Source organism: Vipera ursinii (assembly GCF_947247035.1).
Source record: "Vipera ursinii genome assembly, chromosome: 1".
Classification (NCBI taxonomy): Eukaryota; Metazoa; Chordata; class Lepidosauria; order Squamata; family Viperidae; genus Vipera; species Vipera ursinii.
This window is the reverse complement of record NC_139512.1, coordinates 146,886,455-146,912,490: the sequence shown is the minus strand read 5'-3', so window position 1 is coordinate 146,912,490 and position 26,036 is coordinate 146,886,455. Positions and strand designations below refer to the sequence as shown.

The 26,036-nt window shown below is 38.1% G+C and overlaps 1 protein-coding gene across 1 annotated transcript in view; it reads right to left on the bottom strand.

Moving 5' to 3' along the window:
- KCNJ3 (potassium inwardly rectifying channel subfamily J member 3) overlaps positions 1 to 20,224 on the bottom strand; it is a gene marked incomplete at both ends in the record, with an annotated part of 147,926 nt that extends 127,702 nt beyond the window's left edge. The window contains 2 exons of the mRNA XM_083350477.1: positions 11,564 to 11,780; positions 19,544 to 20,224. Coding sequence (XP_083206603.1) covers positions 11,564 to 11,780; positions 19,544 to 20,224 — 898 coding nt within the window. The remainder of the gene's footprint in view (positions 1 to 11,563; positions 11,781 to 19,543) is intronic.
- Positions 20,225 to 26,036: the final 5,812 nt, after the last annotated feature.

Here is a 26,036-nt window from a genome sequence, read left to right as displayed (position 1 = left end):
CCAGACATGAGGTGTGGGTTTTGTTTTCTTTTATTAAAGCACTCCAAGAAAAAGGACCCTGGCCAAAATGCCAAAGAAACTCGAACCACAGAATTAAGAAAGCTTTACACATTTTCACTAAAGCACAAGGCGGGATATAAACATTCCAATAATGATCTAACAATTATTCTATTGGTCTCTAGCCATCCCTATTCCTAAGCCTTGGCCAATGAATGCTTCAAGAGTTATCTAATACACATCCTATTTGCTCCAAGCCATCTCTATTCCTAACTGTTAGCTGAGCTTGCAAGATGTCTAAGTCTTTGTTACTTTTATCAGCTTTCTAACTACCCAGAATTGTTACAAGCTTTACACATGCACATTTCCTGTGAATAACCATTCTTTGTTCTTGCCAGACAAACTCCCCAATTACAGGCTTCCTGGTCTCCTTTCAAGAGTATGCCATAACCTTGCTTTGTTTTGGCATCCAGCCCACCAGTTGTTTTAAAAAAGGTCTATCTGTGCTGTGATAAAACTGAAACTGACTTGATAGCACTTTGTCAATTAATCAATGATCAATCAATAAATTACATACCCAGTTTAAAAAGGGAAGGAAGGAAGGAAGGAAGGAAGGAAGGAAGGAAGGAAGGAAGGAAGGAAGGAAGGGTTGCCTGTTGTATTAGCAGTGTTTCCTGGTTTGGCCTTGCCCTGGAATTGGGAAGGGGCCCTGGAGCAGATTTCTGGGAAATGCAGCCCCAGTAGGGGAAGTAAAATCAGAATGATAGGGAATAGGATGCCAGATTAAAGCAGATGAAGGAAGAAAGAACAGTGAGGGAGCAAGAAGAACAATATAGTTATGAGGAAAAGAGCCTGGATTCCTTTGAAAAGAGAGACAGATGGCCACCCCAAGAAAGAGCAACCATGATATCTCGGCCTAGAAACGGTATCCCAGCAGCCACAAGAGGTGGACTCCATAGCCCTCTCCCTGGGCCTACAGAAGACATGTTTATGAGGTAACAGGATTGGTGAGGGGCCAATGAAAAGGACAGTCTTTGGGACACTTTTAGCTTGAACAACATTACTCAGCATAAGATTTAATGTTTTATATGATTGTGTTTAATTTGATTTTTATCTTAATGGCCATTATTTTTAATTAAAGTCTGTAAATCCCTCCAAGGTGCATTAATATGATTGGGTCGGGTTGGACTGGGCACTGGAAAGGGATAGAAGGACCTGATTGTTAGCGGCCCTTTCAGGTGAAGAAGGAAGGAAGGAAGGAAGGAAGGAAGGAAGGAAGGAAGGAAGGAAGGAAGGAAGGAAGGAAGGAAGGAAGGAAGGGAGGGAGGGAGGGAATGCTACTATGCTTGAAAACAGTACGTATGTACTGTATATTTAGTATTAGTGTATGTGTCCCAACGGTGCTTTTTCACGAGGCAACCGGACTTAAAAAAAAAAAAAAGGTCAGTTGCTTTGTGAAAAAGCACCTTTGGGACAACCATGACCTGGATGCCTGAGAATCTCTATATCAGACATGTCAAACACAAGGCCCGGGGGCCGGATCTGGCCCACGAAGTGGTTTCATGCGGCCCACGAAGCCATCCTGGAAACAGTGAGGGAACGGCCCCCACTGCCTTGGCCCTGGCCCAGAGACCCTCCTTCTGCCAGAGACCCTCAGATCTGTCCCATTCCTGCCCAGGACCCCATAGGCACCCTTGATGCGAACGATGTAGAGCTGGCCACGCCCACCCAGTAGGCCATACGCACTCTAGCCACGCCCACCCAGTAGGCCACGCCCACCCATTAGGCCACGCCCACCCTGGCCATACCCACCCGGCCCCCTGAGGGCAACTGCAAAGCTGATGCGGCCCTCAATGAAATTGAGTTTGACACCCCTGCTCTATATACATATTAGTGTATGTGATATCCATCCATCTCCTGCCTGAATAAGCATTCCACTTAGAAAGACAACTTGTATTTAATCAAAATGATTGTGCGTGATATCTCTAAAAGAGCATATGACAATAAATTGTGGCAGCAGAGACCAGTGTGGCATTCCCTATAAGGATAGTGTGTATATATTTTCAGTACTTCCAGATGGCCTCTGTTCTGTGGTTGCCCATGAGTAGGCAGAGTAGGCACACTGAATAGAACTGAACACATTTCAAGGCAAGGAATTATCTACCAAATACACATCATGTCAGTTTTTGCTTCGTACAGCCAATATCAGTTTTTCAACAATCTGGAAAGCAAGGGAAATATTAAAAACTGCCATTTTATGAGATAAGGGAGGGTTAAGGTATTTGTCTTTAAGCTTTTCCTATTTAGTATGTTGTATAGAAAATATGCCAATTCTGTTTTTGCTCCTTGATATTTCCATAATTGGATATAGACTTTTTCCCAACCAAATACGAAGCCTGTGATACGCAAGAGATAAGGCTTATCCAAGAGAAAATTATCTGCAATAAACCAATTATTTGTTTTTTCATTCAGACTAACTCATTAAAACTCCCTATTCTTGATGCCATATTCTTTGTCAGGAAGGATAACTGGCCTTCTTTTGAAAAAAGAATGTTATTGCTTAACAATAATAATGCGTTAAGAAACATTATTCCACAAATGTGTTTCTTGTAGATTTCTTTATGAGGTTCCTTAAATTCTCATAAGCAGTAGTTCATCAGTGTTTTTACACAACAGTGCTGCAATTTTACATTGACGTTAATTTCATAAATAAAGAGATGTCCTCCTCTAACAATGCCACATGAGAGCCGCTGATTATTTCAGGCTATGACTATATTTGGGAATTCTACTATTCCTAGAGTAAAGCTTTATACATTAATTTTCATTTATTGTTATTTCAAAACTAAGATAGTAATATTTTGAAAAAAAATATTTAGGAAAGTCATTACTATGCATCAGAAGAATACTGAAATTTTATGAAAATAGAAGCACTGAATGGATAACCTACATACTTCTATGTATTTAGTAAAAAAATCCAAAATGAAATAAAATAAACCTGAAACCTCTACATGAAACCATTGTGAGACAATCAAGATACTTTCATTAGAAGAAATCTATTAACAGCTTTTCTTAAATAAACTCAGAATGCAAGTGTCCTATTTTAATGTATATATATATATATATATATATATATATATATATATATATATATACACACACATACACATACAGTGCTTTTTTTCTAAAAAAAAAAAAGGTGCCGGAACTCTCATCTTGGCGGGTGCAGGAGGTGGGGGAGGGCGGCACTGCTGCAGTCACGGGTGCGAGGGGTGTTGGTGGTGGGTTCCCCCTCCAGGGCCAGTACAGCTGGTGCTATGGGAGCATCAGGGCCCGCTCTATATGGCTGGGCTGCACGGGGCAGACAACAGAGGCAGTGCAGGCCAGGCGATGCAGGGCGGCCACTTAGGCGCACAGGGCAAGGCGACGGGGGTGCAGGTACAGCACCAGGTAGGCCACCAGCCTGGCTGACATGGGTATGCACAAGAAAGGAGTGCACATGGACTCTGCAGAACCCACCTCCCACTCCTTATCCTCTCTTACTTACCTAGTTGAGATGGTGTAGTTGGGCAGCAGGGAGGGATGCAAAGTTTCTGCCTACTCGCTTTCTCTGCAGACAACTAGCTGGTGCAATGTTTGCCAGCCAGGTCTTTTGGCGTGCTCAGCAGCAATTCCTATTGGCTTTTCAACTCGGAAAGGCAAGAGGAAAATCTAGAAGAGATCTGTGCAACTTGTAGAAGGGAAAGGCCCACACTAATAAATTAAAAATCTTTGTGGTCTGCAAAGGAATGCTGGTGGGCTAATCAATGATTTGGTGACTAGAGGAGCATCTACAGTGTTGGAGCTCGTGGCCATGGTAAGCCATGGAGACACTAGGCAACATGACTTTCAGGGCAGTGGTGGTGATTTTTTTTTAAAAAAAGTCTGTGCTCTGTCCAAGGATGCTTGGTAGGCTGCATGTACAGGCCTGGTCTAGAATTTATTTGGAGCATTCAAGTATCTAGAGCAGGCATGTCAAACTGATTTTCTTTGAGGCAACTTCTTATAAAAGAATTGCCATTAATTTGTTTTAATAAAATAATTTAAATCAATTTTTCACTTGATTTCAAATTAAATGAATTATATTGGTTGACAATGAGATTTTTTTTTTTAGTACAATTGCCAAATGCAATAAACCGGTTTTAGGTATATGTTACTGGAAGGAAAAAGCAATCCCTGCTGCGTTACTGATCCCAGACAAGCATTTGCATGTATGCAGGTATCCTTAGGGTGCCACAGTTATGGATGAGAAATATTGGTTGCAAAGTTGGCTTTCCTGGATGTAATACAGATATTTTGGACTTATTTTTGTTTCTTTGCATGTTTGTTATTTTTAAAAAGGCATATGCTACTGACTACGCTTACGCACATACCGGTATGTAACATCTTTTGATAGGATACATGATCACTGCTTGTCCAAAATTTTAATATACAGATAATACCACCAGAAATTATTTTAGCCTTTTTAATAAATGTTGTTATTGATGTTAAGCTCACCAGGAAAAACATCATAGTTATGTATATACTAGGTTAATTATTTAAAGACTGAAGTGCAACATAACTAGATTCTAAATAATCTACTTTTCAAAACACACAACAGTCCAAACAGTAAAAGTATAGTCCAAATTAAGAATATTTCTTTCTTAAGAATTTTTTAGATTCAAAATAGTTTTCAAGAGTGTACAAAAGATACTATTTTTTTCTAGAATCAGCTAAATTAGACATATTACATTGAGAAAAATGTTTCTCATTTCTTTCCTGTTACCTTTGATTTCATTGCAGAGATGTTAACATAAGAAATAGATTATTTTGTTATCTAATTTTACCTTCCAAAAGACAGAAGCAGATGAAAAATGTGAGGTTCTTTCCTGTTGGCTTTTTCGAATTAGCTGTTTTAGATTCTAAAAGTTTAGTTCCTAAAGAAGTAATCCTGTAAATAATTCTAATGTCCTCCTCTAGTGCACGCTCTTTTATTACTCAAGGACTTCAACTCCCAGAATTCCTTAGCCAGCATGGCTCAGCTTGGAAATCTCTCCCTTTCCCCTCAGCATGGCTGGCTCAGGATTTCTGGGAGTTGAAGTCCACGAATCATAAAAAAGAGCCAAGATTGCTAGCCCTGCAATAGGCTTAGGAAAGCCAATAAGGGAGCTGTTTTTTGTTTGTGTGTGTGTGTGTGTGTGTGTGTGTGTGTGTGTGTGTGTGTGTGTGTGTGTATATATATATATATATATATATATATATATATATATATATATATATATATATATATATATATATATATATATATATATATATATAAAGGTTGGACACCCATGCTCTAAAGACATGTAGCCAGGTAGAGTATATCCATTTAATGGTGATAGACTTTTTAAAGATAAGAGATAAGATAAGGTAAGGTAGGGTAAGATAAGGTAAGAGAACCTTTATTGTCATTTTTTACTATGAGCACACATTAAAAATGAAATTTTGTTGCTTGTTAAATGTTAAACACTATATCTGTTCTATTGACTTTGACATATTAGCTATAGGAAATACTTTAGATAAAGACTATAATAAGAACCAGTCCCATTACAAGAACAGCCAATATGTATAAAAGAAATACTTTGGGAAGTTCTTCACAAATGAAAGAGATGAGGCATTGATCCATTGTTTGCAAAGTTAACTCGCAATAGTTTATGAACAGAACAGAAACTCATAGTAAGTTCTACTCAAGGTAACTCTACTATGAGGCCACTTGAAACAGCTTTTTGCTATACTATATTAATTAATCGGTGGGAAGGTAACAGCGTTCCGTGCGCCTTTGGCGTCCAGTCATGCCGGCCATATGACCACGGAGACGTCCTCGGACAAGCGCTGGCTCTTCGGCTTTGAAACGGAGATGAGCACCAGCCCCTAGAGTCGGAAACGACTAGCACGCATGTGCGGGGGAAGCTTTACCTTTTATTAATTAATCATAACTGATGCATTGAATTCCATATTGGAATACTTTAAAAAGACATTGAGAATAAAACAAGAGGCATTAGGTTTATATGGATGTGGAGCTGGCCTAAACCTTGTCAAAAAGCTGCTTTATTTTTCTTTTCCAGATATATAAATAACAATTTACTTACTTAATCATTAGAAACATGTATAAAAAAGAATCAGTTGGGTGTACTGATGAAGGTGCTATCCTAACCAGGGGGCTGTGAGTTCTAATCACATATGAAAGTTGCTTGGGTGACTTTGAGGCTGTCACTCTCTTTCAGTCCAACTCACTTCAAAGGGTTGCTATTGTGGACAAAATAAGAGAAGGAAAGAGCATTGTATATGTTTGCTGCTTTGAGTTATTTATAAAAACAATAAAGGCAGGATTTTTAAAAAAAAATGGAAAACATGGTTTCTTTTAGGCTTGAAATAAAGCAACTCCACTCAAAATATTCTGCAGGAACAGAACTGAAAATATCTTGAATATTCAATTGCAGAAAAATTTAAAATGACTGCACAGTTCCAGGAACTGTGGGATTAGCTACAGCACCCTTATTATTGCACCCCCAGAACCACATGAATACATGACCTTATAAAATGAGTGCTAATTCCCATGATTTTTAATTTTGAAAACATTTTTGAAGAGATTAAAAATAAAGGCTCACAGAAAACAATACAGCGGCGTAGCGTGGGTTGTCAGCACCCGGGGCAAGGCAAGTAATTTGCGCCCCCTAACCCGTGGATTTTAGCTCTCTCTCTCTCCGCACCGCACCGCACACCTGGCACCCCCCCTCCACAGTGGGCGGCGACCCGGCGGCTCGGATCGGATTCGCAGGAGCCAGGCAGGGGCAGAGAGCTGCGAGTGCAAGCGCGCCCCCCCCCAGATTTTGCACACGGTGCGGCCGGCCCCCCCTGCACCCCCCACGCTACACCACTGAAACAATAGGAATGCAACCCTGCTTTTACTTATTGGGGGGACCTATTTAGAATTTGTCATCTAAATCTCCGCTTTTTAATAAAGAGAACAAAGGGACATCTTTTCAATTTAGACAAGAACAGCTGCTGTCTTTAATATCCCTTTCAATTAGCACATCTCCTGCATGAGGTATAGTGATATTATGCAAAAAGGTGAGAAGGTTTGTTAATGCAGCCTAGCACTGTGTTGGCTTTTTTGGCAGCTGCAGCACACTGCTGGCTGATATTTAAGTGATTGTCCACTAGGACTCCGAGATCCCTCTCACAGTTACTACTATTGAGTGAGGTACCCCCTATACTATATCTGTGCATTTGCTTTTTTAAAATGTTTTTTTTAAAAAATTAAGTTTAAAATGTCCTTGTCTAACTGATCATGTGGAAAAGGGAAGGTAAAATGGTCCTGCCTAGCAACACCATCTTGCTAAAGACCTTTGTCAGTGCTAACTGAATGGCAAATGTCAGCACACCTTGCTAATTAAAAATGTGATGTCAACAAACATAATTAATAGTATGTGAGTCTCAGTCTAACTCTAAATCATTCTCAGAGAATAAATCTCAATGTAGATTGAAATCTCTGAAATCTCTGAAAGGTGCACAATAATTCCAGGGACCCATCTACTGTCATATTTGGGTGTTCTTGATCAAGAATAGATTATTTATTCCATATTGCACTTATAATGTTTAATTTTCCAATACTCAATAAATTTTTCTAGCCCTTGTCACAATAATGGATTCACTGATTCTGAATTTTAAATAAAGATTTATACTAGAGGTTTTCTTAGTTCTGATTTTTTTTTTAATAAAATAGTCCTTGACCAATTTTTCTGAAGGCACTGACATCCTGCTTACTTAGCAAAAGTAAGCAATTGATTTGGCATAGTTCTTTTTCACCCCAGGTACAAGGTACAAGCACAGCAAAAGATATTGTGATGTTCTTTGCTGAAATGCAGGAAAAATGGGGAAGGGCTTGTGTGATTCTTAATTGCAGATAACTTTAAAACAGCAGTCAGAATCTGCATGGATTGTATACAACATCTCAAAGACCAATAAAGCAACCCAAACCAAGACATAAGTTTTACATTTTGAAAGGCATCCTAAAATACCACTCTATAAGCCAGAAGCACTTCTAAAATGCACATGCACAGCAAACTTTGAGCTACAATTTTCACAACTTCATCAACAGTAGAGCATACACATATTTGCATATCTGTCTGCAAAATTAAACAAAACACAATCCACATGCAATGCACTCATTGACCTACACAAGCTATTAACTTTCCTATAATAAATTTAAAAAACAGCAGTAGCATACTAGGCAAGCTAGTAGGCATGCAGTAATGAATAATCTTCTTTTGTCTTAACCTCTTCTTTCCTCTATACATTCCACTCCCATACTATGCCATCCAAATTAAACTAATAACAGCATAATCATAATTGCTCTCTGCTGCTGTGCCGGCTATGCTGGAAACAGTTTGAAAGTGGGAGGAACTAAGCACAAGCTACGAAACCAAAATCCAAACCAGTGTTCAAAATAGTTGGAACTCTTAAATGACATTGAATCAGCAAAATTTTGTTTCAGGCTCAGAGTAAGACAAAAATATACGTTTTGTTTCATTCAGACCTTGCACGTGCTTATTTCATGATTTAAAAATGCTTGAACTTGATTAAAAAAGCAATTATGTTGCAAATTATCTTCCTATCCCATTTCATATTCTTCAGAAATGGTGCTTATTTACATGTCCCATCATCTTCAAACTGTGAGTGGCTCACAACCCAAGAATAAAAATAATATATACAAACAATGAAATAAAAGCAATAAAGCAATAATTTCTGAGTTAGAAGTCAACAATATTTTAAGTGTGCCACAATTTCCATATTTGATTTAGAAAAGGCAAGAAAAAGCTACGTTGAACATACACAGGTCAATGCTGTGTCTCATGACATGCCGAATGCTTATTGAAATCATATGCCATATTCCTAGGACAAATCCTGAAGCATTCCCAACAAGCCCAAGATCTTTCTCAAAACAGATTAAGGCTCTTGTTCCCAGCAGATCCTTTAATGTTTTGTCTGACAAAGCCATAGACAGATGTGATTCTTGGCTTTACTTTTTTCTTTCATAGCAAATATTGGCTCCCATCACAGCTAATTCTCCTTGCAGTATTACCTGTTATCAAATAATATCAGAGAGGCTTTTATGACAGCCCTAAAACAATAACTAATCTTTGGCTTGATACTAAGAACCATGTTGGGCAGAAATCAGAGCATAGTGTAGAGGATAAGAGGAACTTGATGAAGTTCAGATCTGTTACCAAAGCAATGATAAGAACATACCTTAGGCCTAAAATAAGCAAAAGGGAAGAAGGCAATAGACAATCAGACCTGCAAGATTCTGTTATTGTAATCACTCTCAAGAAAAATAGTCCTGCCCTTCTTGTGGTATTGGTTCTTGCTCAGATTTACTCGGTGGGGCTGACAGATAAGTGGTAAATCTAAGCAGAATTTTTATTCGTTTGACAATCATATATTAATCCTAAAACATCACTACAATTCAGTCATTGCATCCAAGTCAATTTGGATGCAAGATATTTTACTGACAAAATATTCATTACAAATATCACAGCTGGCCACTGAAGTTCTCAGTTTTGATTCAGGAGAAGAGAGATCTGAATTGGTTCAGATCTTCATTTTCAACAGCTCCACTGGGGAAAATATGTGAATGCAACACACGTAGAAAGAAATGCCTCTTTAGTATGTGACTCACAAAAGCTTTCAGATGAGGTCTATGTTATGTCTCAAAGAATTAAAGTCCACTTTTTCTCTATATGTACTTCAGCTATTTAAATGGCTTCGTACTTCAATTCCCGTAATTATTTCATGAGGCCAATCTGAAGCAGAGGATGCTCAACAGTGATCAAATCTATAGCTCTAAAAGATCCCTGTTCTAGTCTCAACTGATGACAGAGTTATAATAGAATTCAGTTTATGTCCTCTCATATTAATGTAATCACCAATGGATCCAACTATAAAACTTTCCAGGATGATTTAGAAGCCTGCAACAGCCAATAACCTGTCTGAGATGGTCACTATAATGGGGCCATCTTTCAGGAGATGGTTAGTGACAAGAAAATCTCAGAGTAAGAATGTGGGGGATATAGAAATGTAACTGCTAGTAAAGTCTGATTGTGAGAACAAAAGGTAGGAAATCCACTGCACGGAGGCAACACATAAAGGGTGCTACATTTGTAGAAATAAAAGTGGATAAATGTTACTACTCTGAGTAACTGTTGTGCAACTTAATTAGTTTAAACTGTTTGTAATTAGTAGTGTTCCTAAAGTACAACAAAGATTAATTCCTAACTGACTGTTCAAATGCCTATGAAGCTAATGTCTTGGGGAACCTAACAATGTTAGATTTAATGTTTACACCTTTATTGGGGAGGAGTGCTCAGTGTACTCATAAGGAGGTGTTCTGCTTTGGCATCAATATGCTAGTTTTTGTACTATTGTTAACTACCTAAAGTTATTCACTTAAGATGAGCAGCCACGTAAATATTCTAAATGAGTAAGTAACACAAATCAACCACACTAAACAGTTCTAATGTTCTCACAATGCTGATATTCTCACACATGGGGCGGGGAGATAGAGGTAATGTCAAAGTGAAGATATTCTGTTTATTCTGCCAACATAAACATTACAATGCAAGAAAAAATAGGGCACGTGTATGGGAGAACCTGGGAGTGCTGACAGGGATTATCAGGAATTAGAAGATAAATAGGCGTTCTTAAGGCAGAGCAAAATATTTATCAAGTTGTAGAAGTGCTCATGTATGACCATTTTAACAAATATTGAGAACATCCAAAATATTGACTAGGACACACTTCTGTTGTATGCATTGTTGAAACAGAGGTTTTGTGCCTATTAACTTCACCAAAGTTAACTACAAACAAAATATACACCAATCCTCTTTGTGTGCCTTTTTTGTGACTAGGGGAGAAGGGAGACAAGACAAAGGCAAACATTTCAGAAGAATGATCTCACTACAAACATCAGCTGAATTCATTTACAACCAGGTATTTTTTTAATGAAATGGTTTTTCTTCAGTTTAGTGATATTATAGAACTGCATGCTTTCTTCCTCAGCTTTATTGATAAGTTATTATTGTTCAAGAAAGAACTCTCAAACAAGAAATTCCACACACCTAGTTGCATATGTCTGTAGGATTTTGGCAGACATACAAATCTCACCTGCATATAATGTGAGTCAACTTAAATGTATCTGTCATTTCTTAATGTATGTTAGTATCAAAAAGATTATAAGGTACAACAGCAGCAATTCAAGATATTTGGGAGAAATACAAGCTATAACAATTCAAACTAAGTTTCAACACCAGCACTCATTATTTCTTAAATATATTAGACACAGATTCTTGTAAACATTTTCCAAATGTTCAGTATTACTACTGACTGTATTTACTGCATCCGTAAGTGACTTTCATAGATTTTTATTAATTAACATTACTTTGGTGTGTGTGTGGCAGAAACAAAATACAAACACATGTTTCATTATCTCTGAAATCACTGTACTTACCAGTTGTTTCCACAATGCCCTCTAGGATGACAACGATCTCAAACTGTTCAGTTTGCATGCTTCGCTGAGAAAGGTCATAGAAGGGGCTTTTTGAATCGATCACATGGCAGATTGTAAGTGGTGACACAAGAAAAAGTTGATCCGCCCCTGTGCTAAAACCTACATCCAGTTCAAGTTGATCGAGGGGCAGAAATTCACCTTCAGGAGTTTGCCGAGACTGTAGCAAACATGAAGAAAGAAAGAGAAAGAAAGAGAAGTAATAAACTAGTAGAGTTATTTTCAAGACAACACAACAATGGGTGATCGCCATACAGTACTTTTCACCATGAATCATCCAGATTAGGCACAAAGTTATTTTACAGAAAAAAGGAGGAAGGCAAAAGCTTTCAAGTTCTCCCAGTATCTTCCTGCTATTAGAAGGTAATTTCTTTTCACATGAACACCAGCTCTTCGTACAAATTGTATCCCTTTCTGGAGGTCTCAATAACACTTGTGAAAATTCAATTGTTTTCCAAAAGGAAAACTCACACAAAAAATTAATTATTTTACTCTTTATTAAACTGCCATTTGGGTCAAGTTATCTTCAGATCCTGAATATGAACTAATGTACTGTAATATATTATACTCAAGTGTATCTACATGTATTATTTTATTTATTTATTAAATTTGTACCCCTTTCATCTCACTGTCACACAATTATTACTACTGCATGTAAATTGACCAGGATTTTGATCCATATATTATTTTCTTAATTAACTGAAGCAGCTACATAGCCTTTAAATGGTACCATAAATACAAATAACCATTAAACAGTATATTGGCTTAAACCTGTGATTTGCTTTCTAGAGCCAGAATCTAGAGGCTTGAACTATCATTAGCATTTTTGTTTCCTGTTAAAATTAGCTTAAATACAAAAATGTTGCCTCTTTTACTACAGAGATTCACTCTTCACATATTCCCAACGAGAAGGTTTCTTGTAACAATAATAATGGTACTCATAATAAAACAGAAGCAACTTACTTTAAAATGCTGTTTATTAAGGTATGCTGTTCTCATAAAAAGATTCTATGCTATTGAAGTAGCATGGAAAAGCAATAGCTTTAAAATATCATGGACAGAAGAGAGAACTGCCTGTACACAGTTACAGAGGACAGTCTAGTGGTTGCATGGTTTCATCCTAGCTTGCAATAACAAAGTCAGGTGTTTTGGAGATTTCTGTCTAGGTCACGGGTGTGAAACTCGCCTCATCATGTAATGTGTCAAGACGTATCATGACTCTTTTTGCATTGCCGGCAATGGGGCGGGCATGGCTTCAGTATGATGCATCCGGCCCGCAGGCCAGCAGTTCGACACCCCTGGACGGTAGGTTAAGCTAGCAGCCTAGTTAAGCCATGTAAAGTAATGTGACTTAAAGCTATGTCCTGGTCTGGGAATCTTGACAACTAGATTTTATCCACTGGGTAATAATACTAAGCTCTACCTCTCAACTCACATAAAGCAAGCTGGGAAAATGAGAAAGCTCATCATGACACAATGATTGCACATGTGGCCTAACAACTGAAGATCAGTCCAAAACAAGAGGAATTATTTGATCAGTAAACAACCTAAGATTTTTGGAAATACAGCCTACAAGACTACAAACTGTTTTTTTTTCCTAACTAAACCAGCCTGTGGGATAGGATCAATTCAAAAGCCTCAACTGCTAAGGAAACTAACTCAAAGATACAAGGCTTTTACGTGACAGTACAATGATTATTCATTAGCATACCAAAGAAAGATAGATGGCATAAATATAGCAATAGAAGAATCTTATTCTGCTTAGCTAACTATATCCCCTTTGATTCCAGACTGATTCACAAGTTTTATTTTTTTCCTGATTTAGTGGCTGATATTAGGAACAAACTAAGGGACGCGGTGGCTCAGTGGGTTAGGACGCTGAGCTTGTCGATCAGAAGGTCGGCAGTTTGGCGGGTTGAATCCCAAGTGCCGCGTAACAGAGCGCCTGTTACTCGTCCCAGCTTCTGCCAACCTAGCAGTTCGAAAGCACATAAAAATGCAAATAGAAAAATAGGGACCACTAGGTGGGAAGGTAACAGCGTTCCATGCGCCTTTGGCATCTAGTCATGCTGGCCACATGACCATGGAGATGTCCTTGGACAAGCGCTGGCTCTTCGGCTTTGAAACGGAGATGAGCACCCAATTAAGGTGGAAACAACTAGCACACATGTGTGGGGGAACCTTTACCTTTACCTTTATTAGGAACAAAAAAGAATGGATATGCATGCAAAATTGGATACTGGACTAGTCTGGATATTCTCTCCCAGCAAATGAAATATCCCCTGAAAACCATCTGGAAGTTGGTCCAAGAAAAAGAGAAGGGGCCATCTATTACACTGACGGAATCTGCCTTTTAATAAATATAATTAAATTTGCAATGGATGGGTGGTACTTATGTATCTATTCAAAAGTCCAGGTATATATGTATAGGATTGAAGCTTTAGTTATACCTACAGTAGAGAACACATGAAATTAATAGGACAAGTTATTAAAGGGTAATGTCCTATTAATTTCTAACCATACTGAAGTCTGCATCAATTAAAAATAATTACCAAAAATGACAATTATGTATGAATGTTTGCTAAAATATAGCTATTTCTTAATTGGATTCAATGTAATAAAAATATGATTCTATGCAGAGGAACAAGTTTATATTATTTATTGTGGGATATCTTTTAAAATATCCAGATGCCTATGTATTGATCAGTATTACTGACAGATTAAATATATTTATTTTGATCCTAGTTATATCAGTAAAAAATGATAGAAAGCATGCTTAGGACAGGAATGGATTGTAATTGTATTCTATGCATTTTGCAGATGAAAAACTCTGCTGTAAATTATATGAAATTTGGAATTGCATAAATCTCTAAATATTATCAGAACATTATATATACTGAGGCCTATATTTAAAATATCAAAGTTTTGAATTTTGGCACCATATACTGTTGTTAGGAAGGAAAGCCACGCAAATGTCATTCAACAGCTTTTATTCAACAGCCTAATAGCAAATACAGCCAGATTAGCATAGCAGCTACTAAGGCATCGGGCTAAAAACCAGGAGACTCTGAGTTCTAGTTCCACCTTAGGCATGAAGCCAACAGGGTGACCTTGACCAAGTCATACTCTGTCAACCCTAGGAAGGAGACAAGAGCAAAGCACTTCTGAAAAACTTTGGCAAGAAAGTCACAGTCAATACTAATTTGAAGGCACAAAAAGTAATAAAAAAACAGCATCCCAGTATAAGGAATACTCATTATAGGTAGAAACATGTGTTTTTCTAGATGTCTTGTTATTACATAAGTTTAGATAAGTACTTTAAACATGAAATGTTTAAGAAAGACAGACTGATTTCATAGAATTTTGCTATTCATTCATTTTGTTTTCAATCTGTATTTGACAGGAAATGAGTACCACAGAATGGCCTACATAGTGTATGATATTTAGCCTGAAGTTGGAGCAAAAATGTACCATTCTCATTAAGAGGAATAGGATACAAGGTTATTCCAAAATATACAAAATTGTTACATTTTTTAAATCTTTCTTTCTAAACAAAATGTTCTCTGGGTTATATTATAAAAACAGCAATTTTAATACTGTATTTAAAAAACTTTGGATATGTGAAAAATAATTTAATGTGACCTATCAGTTATTTCTGACGTTTTTCAGGCTGAAACATTGTTGAATGATGTATTCATACATTATACATTACATTAACTTGTCTTACTCAGAAAAACCAGGTCAGTACCACAACAGTCATCTGAGGGAGATAAGATCATCGTGGATAGCTTGTCAAAGGACTAGTGAAATAATTTATCTGCTACACAACACTTGTTATTGTAACTTGTCATCACAGTGCATTTTGCTATTCATTCTGATACTTATTGCCACTACTGATTTTATTCTAATTAGTTTTATTGCTTTATTGCCTACCCCCTTCTTTCTACAATACTATAGACCAACTTACCTTTGCCATTTTTGGGGTGGGAAGGAACATTTCAAACAAAGCACCAATCTATATCTACTTGCATGTAAAAATGATTATTTATTAATCCTATATGGAATCAGGTGTCAAAGCTGATTTCCCATTTATTTAAACTAAAGAAATTCGCAATATATGGAAGAAATCCAGGTGCTACCTTGCTGTGACATCTAACTTCATAAACTGTGATACCCATGTCCAAATTTCATTGGCTGCTTTTAACATTTTGTTAACTTTTAACGTTTTCTGACTCTTTAATCAATATAATGTTTTCTGAAAATTACTTTGAGACTTTGAGAATATATTTTATTCTGTTTTATTTGAGTGTTATGTGTAAAAAGAATTGTTTTCCACATGTTATACACTCATCTGAAAATTGTGCACATACACACACATCACAAACACCTTGGTTCTTTTTGATAAGCCCCACCCACCTCCTAAATATATTTCCCATATTTTTTCAGATCTAGATTTTCTTCTACCTCTTGCCAAAGATCAACCACATATTATGAAATCAGCTTTGATACCCTAACAGAGCCTTGGTGGAGCAGTGGGCTAATGCCTCCTTAAGTAACACCAGCTGCCTGCAATTAGTGCAGGTTCGTGTCCCACCAGGCTCAAGGTTGACTCAGCCTTCCATCCTTCCGAGGTAGGTAAAATGAGGACCCAGATTGTTGGGGGCAATTAAGCTGACTTTGTAATTATGCCGCTTGGGGGTTGTGTGAAAGCCCTAATAAGCAGGCATATACATAGAATGAAGGCTACTGCTAAGTTTGTAAGCCGCCCTGAGTCTTCGGAGAAGGGCGGGATATAAATGGAACTAAAATAAAAATAAAATAAATAAATAATTGCCATCCATAATTATTTATCTGAAATGGGATGTTGTACTATAGAAGTTCAGCATTCCCAAATAGCAAGCAAGACATTTTATGCACATGCTGCTTCATGTTAAGGAATATATTTTATATTTTCTAACTGTATTATATAAAATAGAGGCAGTACATTATGTCATTACTCATTCATAATGCTTTGCAACTAAATCAGTACCTTTTCTTGGTTACATAACAGCATAAGAGAATACACAGAGACTTTTTAAAAGATAAATTTAAATGTGATACTGTTTAAACGATGTATATACATTTTATACTTCTGTACAGTACAACGTTCTCCTATATAACAGATCACATTTGCAAGCTCATTTACTAGATCAAATAAATGACATGTAAAGACATGTCAAAGATATATAACAGAACAACTTTATAATGTATAAACCACTAGGGTAATTAATGTACAATGGCAAATTTGATCTGGGGCAAAATAATTAATTTAAACTTAGGGCTGTGATAAATACTGCAATCTGTTTTTATAATTAGTTGTACAATCTAATAAAGAAAGTCCATTCCACAGTGCACATATTGGTGCGTTGAAAAGATTAGAATCTAATCACTAGATGAATACTAACAAGGATATTTCACATATCATTTATATTATCATTTTAAATTAAAAGTACTGATAAAATTAGTAGTGATGGCTACTATGCACATTAGTGGGAATTCCTTATATAAAATTTATAATAAAATAACTAAAAATTCTATAAGCAAATATTGCAAGATAAAGGACAGTATATTAATTTATGCACCTCATTCTGTGGTAAGTGACAAGAAGTGATTTATGCTATCATTCATTAAATATATTGGAGTATAGGTGAGAGTTACAAATATCCTTAAATTTCTGAAAATAATAATTTACCTTTATTCAGAAAAATATGAAGTATGCATTACTGACTGTATGAACTTGACCAAACAAGTGTTTATCACACAGCATACATTGTAAATTAAGGACTCCCACCTCAGTGTTGTATCATTATTCACTATAAGTCACTAACCACATTTAGAAGTCAGAGTTAATTATCAGAAAACAAGACTCCTAAATATCTCACTCAAGAAAAAAGGACCAGAAAGCCTATCTGAGTATATAATAGAATCTTAATTAAGTTAATGAAGTCAAAGAATTTGCCCTAATTTAAAATAGTAACAATGTAGTAAGTCCCAACCCGAATTCTTAAGATTTCCAAGGGAGTTTTCTCTGCATAAGTATTTTAGCTTATTAAAAGAATCTTCTGGTACAGTAGCCCTCAAAAATCACAAAAACTACAGTAATAACAAGAAAGAGGAAATACTAGGTTCACCTCAATGTATTTTTCCTACTACAATATGAAAACATAATCTATATGACAAAACTGCAATGCAAATTCATGTTTTTGGTTAGTTTAAACTCTTTTCCACTGCAGCATATCCACCAGTGTTAAAATTAACCATATATAGTCTAAATTGGTTTGAAGCTGGCATAACTGCAAAACAGTCTGGTGTTATCTCCTATGTATCAGCAAGGAGGAGTATGTCAACCCACAGAGTTGTCCTCAGAACCAGTAGATAAGGCAGCATTGTGTTTCAGCAAAGCTGAAACATGAACTGGCCTTGCTGAAACATTTTAGTTTTAAAAGTTTGCACCTATGGCCTATAACACAAGTTTCAACAGGTGATAGTAAGAGATCTGTAAGGTAAAGGTAAAGGTAAAGGTTCCCCCACACATGCGTGCTAGTCGTTTCCGACTCTTGGGGCCGGTGCTCATCTCCGTTTCAAAGCCGAAGAGCCAGCGCTTGTCTGAGGATGTCTCCGTGGTCATGTGGCCGGCATGACTAGACGCCAAAGGCGCACGGAACGCTGTTACCTTCCCACCGTAGTGGTCCCTATTTTTCTACTTGCATTTTTACGTCCTTTCGAACTGCTAGGTTGGCAGAAGCTGGGACGAGTAACAGGCGCTCACTCTGTTACGCGGCACTCGGGATTCGACCCGCCAAACTGCCGACCTTCTGATCAACAAGCTCAGTGTCCTAACCCACTGAGCCACTGTGCAGCACTTTAAATAAACTGCACATAATAGCCACTCGGGAGACTATATAATATGATCATATTTGAACTAAGAATCAAGTTTATCTCAGTCAAAATGATGTTTAAACGTAAAACGTACTGGCTTTTGAAAGAAATGTAAGGTGGTGACATCATCATACTGAATCTTAAGAAATATATGTAATCTACAGAACTTAAAAGAATTAACTACTTCAGTCATAGTGCCTACACACTTCATGATCAATATTTCCAATGGAATAACTGAACCTTAAAAAGTCATGTTCATTTAAACAGCACCAATCTGTACACTCTTGAAGGCAATGACTTTTCTCTTTTATTTACGAAAGGAGATGAATACAACTGTTAAACAGAATTTGACAAAAAGAAATAAGTAGAAGAATTTAAAAAGACAACTTGTGCTGGTAAAACGATTGTACTTCAGACTATAATCCAGAAGCCAGAAAGACAGAGAAAGCTTTAATTTAAAAGCTGGGGACTACGTAGAAAAATTAACTTCAATTCATTAGCAGTTTGAGAAGCTGCTACTGTAATGAAAAAGAAGGGAACTCAGTCACAGATGCAGGAAACCATGATTTTTAAAAAAAGGAAAATAGACGCAAAGCAATGCAAAAGATTAAGGAAAAGTGGTTCATAGAGAGATGCGCATCAGGAAACATTCCCTCATAGGAAATAGCAATGCAAATGCTGTGAAAATATAAAACTCAAGCACAAGAAATATACTAAGAGTTCTCTGAAATATACTGGAAGGAAAATCAAACCTGTCCTTGCCCTGCCTCATTCCTGGAATTTTGTAGTGTTCCTGACAACTGACTATTCTAGCTTATTCACTTGCATCTTCTAAAACATTTCTAATTTAAAATGAGGTGGGAGCTAGAAAAACATGTACTGTATTTTAAGCGAAATGCTGTTAAGAAAGTATGGAATCATACACCTGTCAATTGGAAAACAAGAATGAAGCAAAGATGACTATTCAATATGATTAGAACTGAAGGCAAGAAAGCTTGTACTTACTTTGAGAAGTTTGCAGCGGATTTGTGCGGAGACCATGTGGCTGTTGCGAAGGTTGCCCACCCTGAACATGAGGGTGAGTTTGCCATCCCTCATGGATATGGCAGCATGTTCGCTGAACATCAGTGTCTCCGCCCGCTTTTTAGGTTGGGACATCTTGATAAACATACAGCCTATAAGAAAAGCATCCACAATGGAGCCCAAGATGGACTGGAAAAGAAAGAGTATGATGCCCTCAGGGCATTTGTCTGTAATGTATCTGTAGCCATAGCCAATAGTAGCCTCTGTCTCTATAAAGAAGAGGAAGGCAGAGGGGAAATTGTAGACGTTGGCGACACACGGGGTGTATTTCTCATCATGGGCTCTGTTCAAGTCACCCCGTATGTAGGCAATGACCCACCACATGGAGGCCATGAAAAGCCAGGCCACAGTGTAAGTGAGGATAAAGATGAAAAGGTTCCAGCGCCACTTGAGGTCCACCAAGGTGGTGAACAAGTCCGACAGATAGCGGCTGGTCTCGCTGCCCAGGTTGCCGTGCTGCACGTTACACCTGCCATTCTTGTCCACAAACCTCTGGCGCTTTTTCTTGTGGGCCGACCCTTGCTGCTGGTGGAAGCCTGACCCACTGGAAGAGGTGGTCACCACTTGATAATCGTCCCCAAATTTCCTTCGAAGTGCAGACATAATACCAAGAGGGCAGCCAGCGTCTCCAATCTGCAGGGTGCCAGAGGTGAGAAATGGGATACTCTGCTGCGCTTTCCCCCTTCTTTTCTAACCCTTCCCCTTCCTTTCTGTTCACCCTTCCCTCTTTCCACCCCCTCCCCCTTCCCTCTCACTTTGGAGCTCCCTCCCTCTCTCTCTCCCTCCCCTCCCGGCTTCCAAAATTCGCCCGCTTCTTCGGGGCCACCAGCCTGCTTTGCCTTTGCTCGAGAGGGCGCAACCTTCCGGGATGCGCCTTCTCCCTCAGAGCCGAGCCAAGCCCGCGTAGAGAAGCCCCAGTTCAGCGTTACCTTCCCTGCACGTCAATCGGCCATCCCTGGAAGTTCAAAAGAAAGGCGGCCCGGAGGAGAAGAGAGGAAAGAGGCCGGCTCGTCGCGCAAAGTAGCCGCAGTCGGTCAGACGGGCGGCAGCCGCCTTTGGGCGCCGATTCCTCTCCTCAGCGAGGAGCGGGGATCGCACAAAGGCATCGTCGGGCGGAGCAAGTCGGCGCTCCCTCTCCTGCCCAGAAGTCCAAGAACAGCCAAGCCCAACGGGCAATTACAGCCCCGGCTCCACCGTAGCGCCTTTCATGCCTCCTGCCGGCTTCGCGCCTAACGCCGGGAGCCGCCGGCGCCCTCCTTTGACAGCAGCAGCAGCAGCAGCAGCAGGAGGAGGAGGCGAAGTAGCCCCCGAGCGGAGGGGAGTCGCCACAGCGTCAACCTTGGGCGGCGAGCGGCTGCCTCATTGCGCCCGAGGACTCGCTCCGTAGTGGCGGGTCAGCATGGCGTGGCTGGCCCCCGTCGGGCTCCGGGAATGGGCGGCGCGTGTGGGTCTCCTTAGCGCGCCTTTCAACCAACGCGGGCCACAGCCACGGCTCTTCCACGGATTCCCATATCTCGCGGCTTCTTCCCTGTCATAAATCTCCAAGGGCAGTTCGATCCCTGGGCGACAAGCCAGAAACTGAGGGGGAAAAGAAATATCCTTCTTCAGCAGGCTGGCAATTCTTTCCCTTTCTTTCCCTCCCTCCCCGTTTTTTTCGTTTCCATTTGGTTTTTTTTTCCCCCCACCCCTTCCGAGATTGAGAACTAGAGAAATGCAGGCATGTAATCCACCTGGCTCCTGGCTCTTCAGCCTGAGGGGGATGGCGCTCTCGGGGCAATTTTTCTCCTCCTCAAGCTCACGGGAGACGGGAGTCGACGACGCCGGTTGGGCGCTGGAGCGAGGCGGGAATAGCGGCCGCCGAAAGCGGCTCAGGCGCCGGGAGTGAGTGAATTCATGCGGTGATCTGCAGACCTTATGTTTCAGCCCCGCCTGTCCTCCCTCGCTTTCCTTTCCCACACCCCGCCTGATTTGGCACCTCCATTTCGCTCTCCAACGCCAAAGGCGACGGCGGCGACAAAGCGTACAGCTACCACAGAGCCAATGAGGCGTGCAGCCCCTCGGTTGTACACACACGGGGTTTTTCTTCTTCTTCAGCCGTCGCCATCCCCTCCACCACCTATAGCGACAGCTGCTGTCAGTAAGGAGGCGAATGTGCCAGCTCTGCTATTATACTGTAGCATCTCAGCTTTCAAAAATAACAGCAGCAGCAACAACAACACAACAACAACAACAACAAAACTAACGGATGCCCTCTGGGGCTTCGTCGTAAAAGAATTAGTCCAGTGAAATAATTTGAGTGGGCGTGGGTAAAAGTCAAATGCTGCCTGAAAAACAGATTCTGCCAGTTGGCTTTTGTTTTTAATGCCTGACAAAATAGTCTTTTTCCCTAATTCTATGAAAAGAGGGAGGAAATGCTGCAAATTCTGATAGTGCTGCAGCGCTGCCATGCTCCAAATCATAAGAGAATCCTCCTCACCTGTTAATCTGAAATTGCATAATGCATCTATCCCACTACGCTAAATGCAGTTAATTTAAATTTACTCAGAGCCAATCCTGGCACTGAGTGCTCAAAAGAGAGTGCTCAATGATATGGTCTGGGAGATGTAGCATCTGGAATGGAAAGGAAACAAAAGTTGGCAAATAGATCCTCACTTCTGCCATAGGTAATTAAAAAAAAAAGATGAATGCAAAGGGAACAATTGGAGGAGATGCCAGGACTGGACAAAAACTCTTTTGCATTAAACTGAAAGCATATGGTGCAATGATAAGTGGTTGCTGGATTTCTTTCAAAAAATTTAACACCTGCCGAATATAAATCTTTTTCAGTGCAATTTTCTCTGCGCCTATGTGGGACCTCTCCCAAGTAAACTGTCATCTTTACTTAAAAATAAACTTTCTACCTAAACTTGAAAATTGCTGCACACTCCATACCCAATTCTTAAATTAGATGCATTCTAGTTAAAAAAATAGAGTACAGATATTGTCGATGAAAGGTCTGTTAAATAACTTGATAGCTATGCTACAGGAAGCATAAAAATAATGCTTAAGTGTAAACCATAAACCAACAAAATGTCATCATTCCTTTACTAGAATAATTTTTAAAAATCCAATATACCATTCTGCATCTCTTGAAGATTTAATAGGAAGCCGTAATAAACATCTATGTAATATTGACACTGCTGATTTAAATTCAGTTCCAACATGTTGTACAGAATATGAACTAAATGTTCACTTAGTACATAAAATGAAACAAGCAGATGTTTCATTGATAAAATGTTTATATGCCGGATCTGCAGACAGTGTCCAATTGTTTGTACATATGCTGTTCAGAAAATCTATTGAGTTCAATAGGATTTACTTCTAAAAATACAGGTATATAGGAACCTGAGGGCATAGTTGTCACAGGGAATGCTAATGTATTTATTTCATATAAGGTTGCAATCCATTTCTGTTAAAAAATCTGGATCTTATTGACACAAAAGTTCAGAATTGCAATCAATTTAATGAAAATCCAGCGTTTCATATAATTATCTCTATCAATATGTAAATAAGTATTTACATATTTGCTTAAAGTCAAAACAAATATTAGATTTGTGGAAGCTGAAGTCAGTAATAATGACTTGCTTGTTATATACAGGTGGTCCTTGTTTAGCAACCACAATTGGGACCAGCAACTCTCATTAAGTAAATCATTTTCCCCTATATGGAAATCATGTGACTGCAACTGTGCTTTCCTTTCTGACTCCTCCACCTTTTGGAAAGCTCACCCCAGTACTGGCATAATTAGTAAGAAGAGAATGTTTATATTTACATTCATTGGAGTAAAAGAGAGAGCGAGAGCAAGGAGGCACACAATGGGTAATACATATCAAAAGGAATGCAGTGATGCAGCCCCAAGCATGCTCAGGGCTGGTAGTTGCAAGCAAGTTGTGCAAATAGTCTGGTATATTCCCCATTGTGTACTTGCTTACTCTTTTGTAATCCCTTTCACTCCAATCTCTGCTCTACAGTGTGGTGAGAAAAAAAAACAGGTCAGGAACAGGAGAGCTTCTTTACAGAAATTACAGAAGTTTTTTTTTTTTTAGCACTGTAGCAACTTTGAAAGATCTCTGAATAAGGCAACCAGTTAGCAAGTTCTATCTGTATTTTCACTTGAGAACTACTGCTAAATTCAACCTAAATGTAATTCCTTTTTAAGTCTAGAATCTCTGAATTTTTTAGCAAATTTAGTAGAATTTTGAGTTCCTTTCACCAGTTTTTCTGTACCTTCATATTTTCATCTAAGATTATTTTTAATAGGATCAGAGCAACAGACATTTTCCCATGTGTTTCTGAGAAAAACAAGTACTCAACATGTACACTGTTATTAATGTAATAAAACTGATTTTGCAGTTACACTTCAAGGAATAGTAATTTATTACTCAGTTAAAGTAAAGTATAGCATGACTGGATAAAATCTTTTAAAAATCAAATATATTTTTCCTGTAACTTGATGCTAAGCAAAGAAATGGATTTCAAAGCAGAACTGCTTTTGAGAAATCTCATTGGTGAATGGATTGATCCTAAACACCCCAGAAATGTGGTTTTGTCAGCAGGCAGTGAGGACCATCAGTAGAAATGAAGCCGATCAAGTGATTGTAATTTTTTCTGCCATGAGGGGTGGTGTATGCTTTTTACATGGGGTTTTATTCTATAGTTGGATTCTTTAAATTTTGTAAGCCACATAGAATCACCTATGTGTGTGTTGAGCTGATATATAAATTCATTTAGTAAATAAAATAAATGAATTAGGAATCACTCAAATTTCTGAATTTCACAAAGTCATTCTTCTTTAATTTCTTTGTATTCAGGAAAGTTTAGGCCTTCAAAGTAAGTGCTAGTACAGAGGGGGAAATATTTATTTCTATTTTTTTAAAAATCCAATAAAACAGATTACCATTTAACATTCTTTTATTCGTGTGTCAGGGTTGTATTTCGGTTACTGTAAGTAGGATCTTAGAAATGCACCACTTACTCTGAATTGCTATTGTAGTGGCTGTTGCAAAGCAATTTCAGAAATAAGCACATCATACTAAGGAAATGCCTTGCTTTGTTTTTCTATTCTGTTTCTGGATTCTTTTGTTAATATGTTTTATGAGGAACAACAAATGCATAGTCACTATTAACAATGAAATTACTGAAATGAAATTACAGTTAGACAATTTTGTACTAATAATTCATTGACTTCAGATACCTGGACAAGTATTTCCAATTCTAATAGTAACTCCTAAAAGAATGCAGTGTAATATAAAGTAATAAGCTATTTGTCTACAATTTAGCATTGCCATGAACCAACGAAACTGGCTATTGTTATGAATTAACAGTGGCTTGACATCTGATCATTTTATGGATATATGATGGAGTTTTCTTGGCATCAGCTGGAAAGTAGCTTATTTTCTTCTAGGACATAGCTTTACTCCAAGTTAGATCCTACTTAGCTTCCAAAGTCAGCAAGATAGTGCTGCCTGCAGAGACCCACAAAATATAGTACTGTATATAAACACCTGCCGTTATCTAAAGAAAAACTATTACTTTACCCATTCTTTTTTTTAATAAAATTTTTATTAAAGTTTACAGTTGCATAGATAAAAAACTAATACAAACTAAAAATATAAAAGAATGATAAGATAGAAAGTGCAGAAAATTAAAAAAAGGAAAAATAAATCATAGTAAAGATAAAGAAAAATACATAAATAAATGATTTTCCCCTTCATCACAAGAAGTACAAACAATTTCAATAACTTATCTTCTCTGAGAATACAACAAAAATCTCATATCCCTTATCCCTGATCTATAAACTACTTCTTAAATCTTTGTTTGGATCCTGGTCAGCAAAACACCCTTTAAGGATTACTATATATATTTTAACCTTAATCAAATAAATCAACTTTATATTCCTTCCCTTTACTTCTAACCCAGTAACTTATCACTTTCTCTGAAAATACTACCAAAAATCTCCCCATGTGCTATCTCTTATCTATAAATTTAAACCACGTCATAAGTCCATTAAAGGTTACAGAAACAACCTCATTCCTTGATCAAATAATCCAACTTCATTTGTTTTCTTGGAAAAAAACTTTACATTCTTTCCTTTTGCTTTTAACAATCTTGATCTTTAATCCCTTTAAATAATCTGCCAGACCTTTTTTTTCATTTACTCTTTAACGTCTTAGAAAATTCTTCAAAACTTTAAAAAGTCTCATTTGTAAATCCAAACTAACAAAGTTACCCAAATCACTTCTTTGGTTTGTTACTTGTATATCCCTTTTAATTATTCTATATCAGCTGGTTTCATTTATGTATCCAGTGTAACATCTTTTTCCATACCATTCTTATATCATTTTTAAATCCAATTCAAATCAGCCTTAGCCTCAAT